The sequence below is a fragment of the Salmo salar genome, chromosome ssa09 (assembly GCF_905237065.1).
Source record: "Salmo salar chromosome ssa09, Ssal_v3.1, whole genome shotgun sequence".
NCBI classification, from domain to species: domain Eukaryota; kingdom Metazoa; phylum Chordata; class Actinopteri; order Salmoniformes; family Salmonidae; genus Salmo; species Salmo salar.
Genome location: NC_059450.1, coordinates 37,579,804 through 37,593,005, shown reverse-complemented (window position 1 = coordinate 37,593,005; position 13,202 = coordinate 37,579,804). Strand labels below are relative to the sequence as shown.

The following is a 13,202-nucleotide window of genomic DNA, read 5'->3' as shown; positions in this document are numbered from 1 at the left end:
AGAATCTTAATTTGAGCCAGTTTGTTACAGCAGGAAAATAATCCGGCAGCAACAGGAAATGTGAATTATTATGTGGATTATAATTCATGAACATTTTGTAGGGGTTGATACATATTTCGGAATGGAAAATCAAGTCTGCAATTTCAAAGTGGAAATTACAAACTTTAAGATGCAACATCTGAAGATCCACCTGGTATAGCTTAATGGTAAAATCCCATGTTTTATTTAACTAGGCAAGTCAGTTAAGAACAGATTCTTATTTACAATGACGGCGTACACCGGCCAAACCCGGATGACGCTGGGCCAGTTGTGTGCCGCCCTATTGGATTCCCAATCATGGCTGGTTATGATACAGCCTAGATTCGAACCAGGGTGTCTTTGTTGACGCCTCTAGCACTGAGATGCAGTGCCTTAGACCGCTGCACCACTCGGGAGCCCCCCAATGCAGGCCTCAGTTTTGTATTGACTATTTGACACACACACACACACACACACACACACACACACACCTTGCTGAAGGTTACTTTAGGACCTAGCAAGTCAGCACATAGAAATACCAGTATAACATATTGTAAAAGGGTTCTATTTTACTCCGTTAGACAGCCATTCTAGCTTCTATCTCCACCATGTCTGTGTGTTATAGTGAATATACTGTATATCTCCTCCACACATGCTGTTACTGTACGTGACTGTGAAACTGCACTGCTTCCTGGATCAGAACAGGCTTTTTCATGACCTTCTATTTTCACCATGTCTAAGTGTTATAGTGGACATGTCCTCCTGTGTGAAACAGCACTGTCCCTGGATCAGAACAGAACAGGAATAGTGGACATCTCCTCCTGTGTGAAACAGCGCTGTCCCTGGATCAGGTCAGGAATAGTGGACATCTCCTCCTGTGTGAAACAGCGCTGTCCCTGGATCAGAACAGAACAGGAATAGTGGACATCTCCTCCTGTGTGAAACAGCACTGTCCCTGGATCAGGTCAGGAATAGTGGACATCTCCTCCTGTGTGAAACAGCACTGTCCCTGGATCAGGTCAGGAATAGTGGACATCTCCTCCTGTGTGAAACAGCGCTGTCCCTGGATCAGGTCAGGAATAGTGGACATCTCCTCCTGTGTGAAACAGCGCTGTCCCTGGATCAGAACAGAACAGGAATAGTGGACATCTCCTCCTGTGTGAAACAGCACTGTCCCTGGATCAGAACAGAACAGGAATAGTGGACATCTCCTCCTGTGTGAAACAGCGCTGTCCCTGGATCAGGTCAGGAATAGTGGACATCTCCTCCTGTGTGAAACAGCGCTGTCCCTGGATCAGAACAGAACAGGAATAGTGGACATCTCCTCCTGTGTGAAACAGCGCTGTCCCTGGATCAGGTCAGGAATAGTGGACATCTCCTCCTGTGTGAAACAGCGCTGTCCCTGGATCAGGTCAGGAATAGTGGACATCTCCTCCTGTGTGAAACAGCGCTGTCCCTGGATCAGGTCAGGAATAGTGGACATCTCCTCCTGTGTGAAACAGCGCTGTCCCTGGGCCTGGATCAGAACAGAACAGGAAGAAATGAAGGATGGGAATTCTGCATCTTTTTTACGACACAAACTAAATTTCCCCCCAGACCAGACCTCAGTCATCACTAGATACTAGATGTTGACCTGTCCTGGGTTATTTCCTCTCTATAAAGGATTACATCATACATGTTAAATGTCCTCTCTCCGTCCTCGCCACAATTTCCCTCCAGACCCCAGTAGTAGATTAGCCTGGTCCCAGACCAGTTTGTGCTGTATAACCAACTACTGTACAGCACAAACACATCTGTGACTAGGCTATAACCAACTCCAATACAGCACAAACACATCTGCAACCAGGCTATAACCAACTCCAATACAGCACAAACACATCTGGGACTAGGCTATAACCAACTCCTGTACAGCACAAACACATCTGGGACCAGGCTATAACCAACTGCAATACAGCACAAACACATCTGCAACCAGGCTATAACCAACTGCAATACAGCACAAACACATCTGGGACCAGGCTATAACCAACTGCAATACAGCACAAACACATCTGGGACCAGGCTATAACCAACTCCAATACAGCACAAACACATCTGGGACCAGGCTATAACCAACTCCAATACAGCACAAACATATCTGGGACCAGGCTATAACCAACTCCAATACAGCACAAACACATCTGGGACCAGGCTATAACCAACTGCAATACAGCACAAACACATTTGTAACTAGGCTATAACCAACTCCAATACAGCACAAACACATCTGGGACCAGGCTATAACCAACTCCAATACAGCACAAACACATCTGGGACCAGGCTATAACCAACTCCAATACAGCACAAACACATCTGGGACCAGGCTATAACCAACTGCAATACAGCACAAACACATCTGTGACCAGGCTATAACCAACTCCAGTACAGCACAAACACATCTGGGACCAGGCTATAACCAACTCCAATACAGCACAAACACATCTGTGACCAGGCTATAACCAACTCCTGTACAGCACAAAAACATCTGGGACCAGGCTATAACCAACTCCAATACAGCACAAACACATCTGTGACCAGGCTAGTATCTGTGACCAGGCTAGTATCTGTGACCAGGCTAGTATCTGTGACCAGGCTAGTAGTGGGTGCTGCCAGACCTGGCCTGGGTTGGGTTGTTTAATTACATTTACATTTTAGTCATTTAGCAGACGCTCTTATCCAGAGCAATTTACAGTAGTGAATGCATACATTTCATACAATTTTTTTCTTTTTTTTTCTCTGCTGGCCCCCCGTGGGAATCGAACCCACAACCCTGGCATTGCAAACACCATGCTCTACCATGCTCTACCAACTGAGCTACAGGGAAGGTTTAATCTCTCTATATGTTACATGTCCTCTAGTCTGTCCTCTCCATGAACAGACAGCAGATTCCACACACACAGTGATTACATGTTAAATGTCCTCTAGTCCGCCCTGCAGCCCTAGACTGCATTGACATGGTGATAACCTGGCCGTGGTCTGAAAAGCCTGTAGCCTATTGTCATGGAAACTGAAGGGCGGGTTCATAGATGAGGGGTTATTGGTGTACTATAACGCTATTAGACAACAAGGACTGTAGCCAGTGTGATATATGCTGTGAAGAGATACCACTTCCAGGCCCAGTAAATCATGAATCTCCTGTGAAGAGATGCCACTTCCAGGCCCAGTAAATCACGTATCTCCTGTGAGGAGATGCCACTTCCAGGCCCAGTAAATCACATATCTCCTGTGAAGAGATACCACTTCCAGGCCCAGTAAATCATGAATCTCCTGTGAAGAGATACCACTTCCAGGCCCAGTAAATCACGTATCTCCTGTGAGGAGATGCCACTTCCAGGCCCAGTAAATCACGTATCTCCTGTGAAGAGATACCACTTCCAGGCCCAGTAAATCATGAATCTCCTGTGAAGAGATGCCACTTCCAGGTCCAGTAAATCACGTATCTCCTGTGAGGAGATGCCACTTCCAGGCCCAGTAAATCACGTATCTCCTGTGAAGAGATACCACTTCCAGGCCCAGTAAATCGCGTATCGCCTGTGAGCAGATGCCACTTCCAGGCCCAGTAAATCGCATATCTCCTGTGAGGAGATGCCACTTCCAGGCCCAGTAAATCGCATATCTCCTGTGAGGAGATGCCACTTCCAGGCCCAGTAAATCGCGTATCTCCTGTGAAGAGATACCACTTCCAGGCCCAGTAAATCGCGTATCTCCTGTGAAGAGATGCCACTTCCAGGCCCAGTAAATCGCGTATTTCCTGTGAAGAGATACCACTTCCAGGCCCAGTAAATCGCGTATCTCCTGTGAAGAGATGCCACTTCCAGGCCCAGTAAATCGCGTATCTCCTGTGAAGAGATGCCACTTCCAGGCACAGTAAATCGCATATCTCCTGTGAGGAGATGCCACTTCCAGGCCCAGTAAATCGCGTATCTCCTGTGAAGAGATACCACTTCCAGGCCCAGTAAATCGCGTATTTCCTGTGAAGAGATACCACTTCCAGGCCCAGTAAATCGCGTATCTCCTGTGAAGAGATGCCACTTCCAGGCCCAGTAAATCGCGTATCTCCTGTGAAGAGATACCACTTCCAGGCCCAGTAAATCGCGTATCTCCTGTGAAGAGATACCACTTCCAGGCCCAGTAAATCGCATATCTCCTGTGAAGAGATACCACTTCCAGGCCCAGTAAATCGCGTATCTCCTGTGAAGAGATACCACTTCCAGGCCCAGTAAATCGCGTATCTCCTGTGAAAAGATGCCACTTCCAGGCCCAGTAAATCGCATATCTCCTGTGAGGAGATGCCACTTACATCCTATCTCCTCACCTCCTCCTCAACTGTATTGGAGGAGAGTATCCAAGGTCCCTCCCTCCCCTCGAACCTCCTCCAATCCATTTTGCGAAAGCGGCGAGGTGAGAAATGGAGGAGTGGAGGAAAGATGAATTAGGACTGGACTGGATGTCTGCTCTCTGGTCTAGACCCTGATGATCCTCCTACTGGCTGGCTGGCTGGCTGGCTTTGACCACTGACAACTATTACATGACCACTAATCCGTAATCCTCCAACCAAAACCATTCTCCTGAACAGGACCCGGATGTGAGGCGTTTGGTTTGATCCCCACTTTCCATTCTACCATGTCTGTGTGTTGCATCTACACCATATGTCCAAACGTCATTGTAACCAGCAGACCAGTACTGTTGATTTATCAGACTCTCTTTCTCAGGAGGCTGTGGTGTTTTTCTGTCTCAGCCTCTCTCTCTCCCACACACACACACACACACACACACACACACACACACACACACACACACACACACACACACACACAATCCAATAACCATTTTTTTCCCAAAAATGCATGAGTCTGGCTAGAAAAGGGATATTGCCAAGATATGGTTGTTAGTCTTGTGTTTTAGACTTGTTATTTACTCCCTGTCTGTCATTCTCCTCTTCTTTATTCCCTTTACACAGCACGATGGGAAGCCCTTCTGCCACAAACCATGCTATGCTGCCCTCTTCGGACCAAAAGGTGCAGTACACTTGTATGTCTGTCCAAAGCCCAGTGGTTAAAACGATCTGAAGATCTTCAAACTGACTTCCTGATAACCTCCAGTTTGATTGTACTGTTTAGAAACACACTGTTGTGTAGTAAGCAGATGGGCTGAACCACAGCCATATGTTATGATTGTTAAATGTTTCTAATATGTTATATGAAATAATATGTATCTTATGGTGTGTGTGTGTGTGTGTGTGTATATATATATATATATATATATATATATATATATATATATATATATATATATAACCTATGACCTCTGTAGGTGTAAACATCGGTGGAGCAGGGTCCTATGTGTATGAAGCCCCCCTCAACAATAACCCGACTCCGACTGACGTGGACGCCCCCCCCAAACCTGAGGAGAAGGCAGCGTTGGCACCCAGGGCTCCTGTCAAAGGTACATGCTACGTGTGCGCGTTCTTTCGCGCATGTTTACATGTGTCCACGTGTGTAAGTGTTGACGTGGGAAAAGATGTGAAATAGTGGAAGTAGCTGCCGAAGGAGCTGACTTTGTTAAAAAGGATTAGCAGACTCTGTGTTGTCTTCCTGCTGACTCAAGCCCTACTATACAGGCCCTTCTATACAGGCCCTACTATACAGGCCCTTCTATACAGGCCCTTCTATACAGGCCCTTCTATACAGGCCCTACTATACAGGCCCTTCTATACAGGCCCTACTATACAGGCCCTTCTATACAGGCCCTACTATACAGGCCCTTCTATACAGGCCCTACTATACAGGCCCTTCTATACAGGCCCTACTATACAGGCCCTTCTATACAGGCCCTTCTATACAGGCCCTTCTATACAGGCCCTACTATACAGGCCCTTCTATACAGGCCCTACTATACAGGCCCTTCTATACAGGCCCTTCTATACAGGCCCTACTATACAGGCCCTTCTATACAGGCCCTACTATACAGGCCCTTCTATACAGGCCCTACTATACAGGCCCTACTATACAGGCCCTTCTATACAGGCCCTTCTATACAGGCCCTTCTATACAGGCCATTCTATACAGGCCCTTCTATACAGGCCCTACTATACAGGCCCTTCTATACAGGCCCTTCTATACAGGCCCTTCTATACAGGCCCTTCTATACAGGCCCTTCTATACAGGCCCTTCTATACAGGCCCTACTATACAGGCCCTTCTATACAGGCCCTTCTATAGAGGCCCTTCTATAGAGGCCCTACTATACAGGCCCTACTATACAGGCCCTACTATACAAGCCCTTCTATACAGGCCCTACTATACAGGCCCTTCTATACAGGCCCTACTATACAGGCCCTTCTATACAGGTCCTTCTATACAGGTCCTTCAAATACAGGCCCTTCTATACAGGCCCTTCTATAGAGGCCCTTCTATAGAGACCCTACTATACAGGCTGGCACATAACATGCTAACACCTTTATCCTAAAGGAGTAGCAGATCCTTGTTGTCATCCTGTGATTAGAGCCCTACTATACAGGTCAGACTCACGCCAAGGGGAAAGGCTAAAACCAGGCTAAGATCAGGCTAACACCAGGCAAAGATCAGGCTAACAACAGACTAACACCAGGCTCACTCCAGTGGAAAGGCTAACACCAGGCAGACACCAGGCTAACACCAGGCTCACTCCAGGGGAAAGGCTAAAACCAGGCTAAAACCAGGCTAACACCAGGCTCACTCCAGGGGAAATGCTAACACCAGGCTAACACCAGGCTCACTCCAGGGGAAAGGCTAACACCAGGCTAACACCAGGCTCAGTCCAGGGGAAAGGCTAACACCAGGCTCAGTCCAGGGGAAAGGCTAACACCAGGCTCAGTCCAGGGGAAAGGCTAACACCAGGCTAACACCAGGCTCACTCCAGGGGAAAGGCTAACACCAGGCTCACTCCAGGGGAAAGGCTAACACCAGGCTAACACCAGGCTCAGTCCAGGGGAAAGGCTAACACCAGGCTAACACCAGGCTCAGTCCAGGGGAAAGGTTAACACCAGGCTCAGTCCAGGGGAAAGGCTAACACCAGGCTCAGTCCAGGGGAAAGGCTAACACCAGGCTCACTCCAGGCTCAGTCCAGGGGAAAGGCTAACACCAGGCTCAGTCCAGGGGAAAGGCTAACACCAGGCTCAGTCCAGGGGAAAGGCTAACACCAGGCTCACTCCAGGCTCAGTCCAGGGGAAAGGCTAACACCAGGCTCAGTCCAGGGGAAAGTTCAACACCAGGCTCAGTCCAGGGGAAAGGCTAACACCAGGCTCAGTCCAGGGGAAAGGCTAACACCAGGCTCAGTCCAGGGGAAAGGCTAACACCAGGCTCAGTCCAGGGGAAAGGCTAACACCAGGCTCAGTCCAGGGGAAAAGCTAACACCAGGCTCAGTCCAGGGGAAAGGCTAACACCAGGCTCAGTTCAGGGGAAAGGCTAACACCAGGCTCAGTCCAGGGGAAAGGCTAACACCAGGCTCAGTTCAGGGGAAAGGCTAACACCAGGCTCACTCCAGGCTCAGTTCAGGGGAAAGGCTAACACCAGGCTCAGTCCAGGGGAAAGGCTAACACCAGGCTCACTCCAGGGACGGTCACAGGGTAGTTTATTTAGCTGTTCACACTGGGTTTTTGCATCGTTGCAGGCCATAGGCCATACTACTGTGTGTGTGTGTGTGTGTGGGTGTGTGTGTGTGTACAGCTTCCAGCATCACTACCTTCTCTGGTGAGGCCAACCTGTGTCCCAGGTGTAACAAGAAGGTCTACTTTGGTAAGTAGCCATTATATTACATAATATGAAGTACCTATCACACACTACCAGGGTGAGAATTATCTGTTGTGCAGTTGCCATGGTATCGTGTGCTCCTGTCTGTCATTCCTTTGAATTAAGTTTGAAACATATCCGAGGCACCTGCTGAAGCAACCCTGAGATGAATGCATCTCATTTCTAAGGTGTGTGTGTGTGTGTGTGTGTGTGTGTGTGTGTGTGTGTGTGTGTGTGTGTGTGTGTGTGTGTGTGTGTGTGTGTGTGTGTGTGTGTGTGACAGCTGAGAAGGTGACGTCCCTGGGGAAGGACTGGCATCGGCCCTGTCTCCGTTGTGAGAGGTGCAGCAAGACCCTGGCCGCCGGCAGCCATGCAGAGGTAGGAGAGAGAGGGATGGATAGGATGGGAGGTGATGGAGAAAGAAGGGATGAGGATGGGGTGAAAGGGGTGTTTACACAGGAAGGGGCCAGCTATTCAAAGACAATCACAGTGTTCAAAGGAGTTGGCCTGAACATGGCCCTGACTGCACAGAATCACTGATCTACAAATAACTCCTAAATAACTAGTCATTATTAATATCAGGGAATCTACACAACACCTTGTTAAGGCTGGTCTTCTTGAATGCACCTAAATAGGATTTAATCTTCAACCTTTCGGTTACTAGTCCAACCCTCTAACCACTAGGCTACCTGCCGCCCCGATAAATGTGTTCTAATATGGATATTCTCAATGAATACATGGTATGATTACATTTTCATGTGTATGTTTAATATTTGTTTTTCAGCATGATGGCCAGCCATACTGCCACAAGCCATGCTATGCTTGTCTCTTTGGACCAAAAGGTAGGCGCGTCGCTTGGCTTCTTTATTCAACCACCAGGTAGTGCTGTTGTCTGACCTATGTATTAGCTGTACTGTAACAGTAGTCTATGCAGTGTAGAATTGCTTTTTAAAGAACCCGCTCATATTGCTCTTCCGACACAAAGGTGATGCAACTTACTCAGACTGTTTCAAAACCACCAACTGAAAATAAATGATTTGTTATACTGCAATACATTTTCCGCATGTGATCCTGCCTAGACGTCTGAAAATGTATGCACTCACTACTGTAAGTCGCTCTGAATAAGATCGCCTGCTAAATGACTGAAATGTAAAATGTGTTCTTGTCTCTCCAGGGGTGAACACTGGTGGTGTAGGCAGCTACATCTACGAGAAGGATGTCAGCACAGAGGCCCAACCCTGAGCTGCTGCTGTCTGCCCCATCCAGTCCCCAGCCTCCGAGACCAACCTGACCTCTCCAATACTACGACCACAATCCAACACAGTGTTATTATCACTAGACTCGCCTCTATAGCTCATTCTATAAGCAGCCCAGAGACCTGAGACCCTGCCACTAGCCTCTATTTCCTCCCCTTCAACCCCTGAACCCTGTACCACCTGGCTATGCCCACCTCAGCCTCCTAGCACAGCAACCTTCTAAATGACATTTTATTTACACGTAATTAAAAAAGATATATATTTATTGAAATCAATTTAACCCTGAGTGGGTCCATAGTAAAAACAAAAGCACCACATTAATGTATGTGAATGCCATTCTCTCTCCCCACTAAAGCATAAGGGCCAAGAAGTCCATTCTTCACTTTTATGAGTTCATGATCAGTTTATGTCATGTTTATGTATATTTACGAGCGTTGATATATACGTATTACAACCCCACATAAAATTGTACTTTAAGAACTGCCATAAAACATATTTTAATTGTATTTCTCTTAAAGTACCCTTTACGAGACAGTTCAGCATAGATCCGTTGAGGGGGAGTTTAGAGACCAGGTGAAAAGTTTAAAATAATCCCTTTCTGTAAACATAACACATTTTAGTCTTTCCTCAGAGTAGTGATACATGGTGTTTTAAAGGAAGGTGCTGGATTGTCACGGTAACATGCTGACAGGCCAACAATAAAAATATACAAAGTTACGATTACAGGTAGGGATCTATCTCACCTGGGAGAGAGGGAGTAGTCTGGCTGCAGGTGCAGATGATGCTGATCAGGACAGGAGCACTACTTCAACCATTCATCTTAACAGCAGGAATGATTTATACTGTTTTGGCCATCCAACTCCATTCCTGATCAAATGGATGATATTAAAACGTCTGTGGGGTTTAGGTTTCAGACAGATATGTTATTTTAGGGTGGTGGGTTTTTGAGGGTAGCCTGGTTCCAGATTCTGTTTTTCCAATGGATACCATAGGAGTTTGCAATACAGAACAAACACATCTGGACCCAGGCTGTTCTGAGGGTCCTGTTACTGGTTTGGCAGGGTAAATTGTGTATGTACAGTACTGTATAGAGTTCAGGCATGGAATCCTTTTCAATTGGTTTGATTGACACAGGATGTATTTATTGATTGGTTAAGAATAAGAATATACCAGTAAAATTGCATAAGGAAATTGCATTGTACTACAGCTACACCTATGGGACAAATTAAGGAAAGAAGATGAGGCAACGTAAGCTGTACAGTGACGAAACATAAACTTGTAGAATATAGACCATCCAAAAGCTGTACAATTCTATATGGTCAAAATGTTAGTGTACTGAGGAACCCTGATGTATTCCTCACTGACATTACTATGAGATGAAGTATTATAGTTGGAAGTAGCCTATAGAACCTTTGTCTGTCTGAAATAGCACCTTGTTCCCTATATAGTGGCCTGGTCAAAAGGATTCAACTACAGGGAATAGGGTCTGATTTTGGACACACACAGAGTAACTGGCAGACACTGCAGACAAAGCATTCTGTTAGAATGTGCCTTAGTATTATATATATAATATGACTGTTATTGATTATGATGATCAGTTATCTGTTTTGTGTAGTAAGGCTTTAAAACACTTCAGGACTCGCTGTTTGTGAAGAAAATGGCTACACTTCTTCAGTCCTGTTGCTTCCGTCTTTTGAACCCACTAATTAAAATTTCTATCTATACTTTTGATCTGATCTCCTGTGGTTTGACCTGTGTGTGAGCCATTCTATATACATATTTACATTATGTGTGTGTGTGTGTGTGTGTGTGTGTGTGTGTGTGTGTGTGTGTGTGTGTGTGTGTGTGTGTGTGTATGTATGTATATATATATATATGTGTATATGTATATATATATGTATGTATGTATGTGTATATATATATGTGTGTGTGTGTGTGTGTGTGTGTATATATATGTGTGTGTGTGTGTGTGTGTGTGTGTGTGCATGGCTGTGGTTTGTCCCAGGCTGACCTCATAAAACCCATGTGGTTTTCTCTACAGTCCTCTTACAATAAACACATGTCATGGGATTGGTTCTCCTTCTACTGTTCACATAATCTGGCATGTGTTTTAAACTACTAGGTTCTGAGTCAAATACTTAAAGGCTATAAAGGCTTATGAACACACAGTAAACACTCAAAATGGGTACTTATGCAAAACGGTTATCAGTATTAACATGATAACTTGTTAATAGCTGTTTGCTTGCCTGTATCATGTAACCCAGAGCCGTAGATGACTGGTGTAAATTATGCAGTCTATACAACAGACCTTGTAGCTCACAGTCATAATAATGACCTTGGGCCGACCCCACCCTGTTGTCTGAGCTGAGCTCAACCCATCCTAACTCTATTCACTACAAGGCCAACCCTGCCTCTTTATTTATAATACACACCATTATCAATGCCTTGTGGGCTGTTTGTTGGGTGGTTGTCACAATACACACAGACACACACAGATACACACAGACACACACAGATACACACAGACGCACACAGATACACACACACAGATACACACACACACACACTCATCCCTCCAACGCAGGCCTGAAGAATCCACAGTGAATGAATGGATCACTGTTGAAGACAGTCAGTCTTTACACACAATTTATACGTTAAAGATATCTCATAGTTCAAAGTTCAAGCAAAGCACTTTCTGAGTTGCCATTCCACAAGACACTCAATTATTAATTGTTTAACATGAGGTTTGAACGGGTTGCGGAAGTGGTGTAGTCAGTGTTCTGTGGGAAACGTGATTTAACACCAAGCAGGCATGTACAGTTCAGTCCAGATGGAGAGATAATTATGATTCCTCCTGGGAAATGCAGCCTCTGTACAGAAATGGACCATCATTGCAGTTTTAAGTCGGATGTCCAAGTGACATGGTAGCTGCTAGCACCTGGTATTGCAGTCATTAAATACATCTGTTCCATAAGCTGTCACCGCAATTTCATACTGTACAGAGGGAAAATTACCATACAGTTTATTTTCTCTGAGCCAAGGCTTGGACAAACTGACAACATTTAACATAAAAGACTCAATTATGGTACCCATAATATATTTAATGTCTGTGAAGTGGAAAAAGTAAAACATTTTTTTATCAAACTCTGGCCTTCATGTTTAGAGTCAGTACTGTAATGAGTCTTTATTCCTCCACTCCAGGAGTTGGCTGGAGAGAGTGAAAAGCATAGGGTTGCTTTCCTGTGCATCTAGTACACACTGTGACATCACAGCAGCACTTCAGTTACCAGACGCTACAACTAGAGAGCCTGGAAACTCTGAGTGACATGCAACACATACTGTATGAAACTCTGAGTGACATGCAACACATACTGTATGAAACTCTGAGTGACATGAAACACATACTGTATGAAACTCTGAGTGACATGTAGCACATACTGTATGAAACTATGAGTGACATGCAACACATACTGTATGAAACTCTGAGTGACATGCAACACATACTGTATGAAACTCTGAGTGACATGCAACACATACTGTATGAAACTCTGAGTGACATGCAACACATACTGTATGAAACTATGAGTGACATGCAACACATACTGTATGAATCTCTGAGTGACATGCAACACATACTGTATGAAACTATGAGTGACATGCAACACATACTGTATGAAACTATGAGTGACATGCAACACATACTGTATGAAACTATGAGTGACATGCAACACATAGTATTGTATGAAACTCTGAGTGACATGCAACACATACTGTATGAAACTCTGAGTGACATGTAACACATACTGTATGAAACTCGGAGTGACATGCAACAGATACTGTATGAAACTCTGAGTGACATGTAACACATACTGTATGAAACTATGAGTGACATGCAACACATAGTATTGTATGAAACTCTGAGTGACATGCAACACATACTGTATGAAACTCTGAGTGACATGCAACACATACTGTATGAAACTATGAGTGACATGCAACACATACTGTATGAAACTCTGAGTGACATGCAACACATACTGTATGAAACTCTGAGTGACATGCAACACATACTGTATGAAACTCTGAGTGACATGCAACACATACTGTATGAAACTCTGAGT

The 13,202-nt window shown here is 45.3% G+C and overlaps 1 protein-coding gene across 1 annotated transcript in view; it reads left to right on the top strand.

Moving 5' to 3' along the window:
* The window catches only part of LOC106611283 (cysteine-rich protein 2), a 30,542-nt gene extending 19,732 nt beyond the window's left edge, over positions 1 to 10,810 (top strand). The window contains exons 3-8 of the mRNA XM_014211329.2: positions 5,018 to 5,075; positions 5,371 to 5,502; positions 7,763 to 7,831; positions 8,109 to 8,203; positions 8,610 to 8,667; positions 9,000 to 10,810. Of these exons, the coding sequence (XP_014066804.1) occupies positions 5,018 to 5,075; positions 5,371 to 5,502; positions 7,763 to 7,831; positions 8,109 to 8,203; positions 8,610 to 8,667; positions 9,000 to 9,067 (480 nt within the window). The 3' untranslated portion in view covers positions 9,068 to 10,810. The remainder of the gene's footprint in view (positions 1 to 5,017; positions 5,076 to 5,370; positions 5,503 to 7,762; positions 7,832 to 8,108; positions 8,204 to 8,609; positions 8,668 to 8,999) is intronic.
* The last annotated feature ends 2,392 nt before the right edge of the window (positions 10,811 to 13,202 follow it).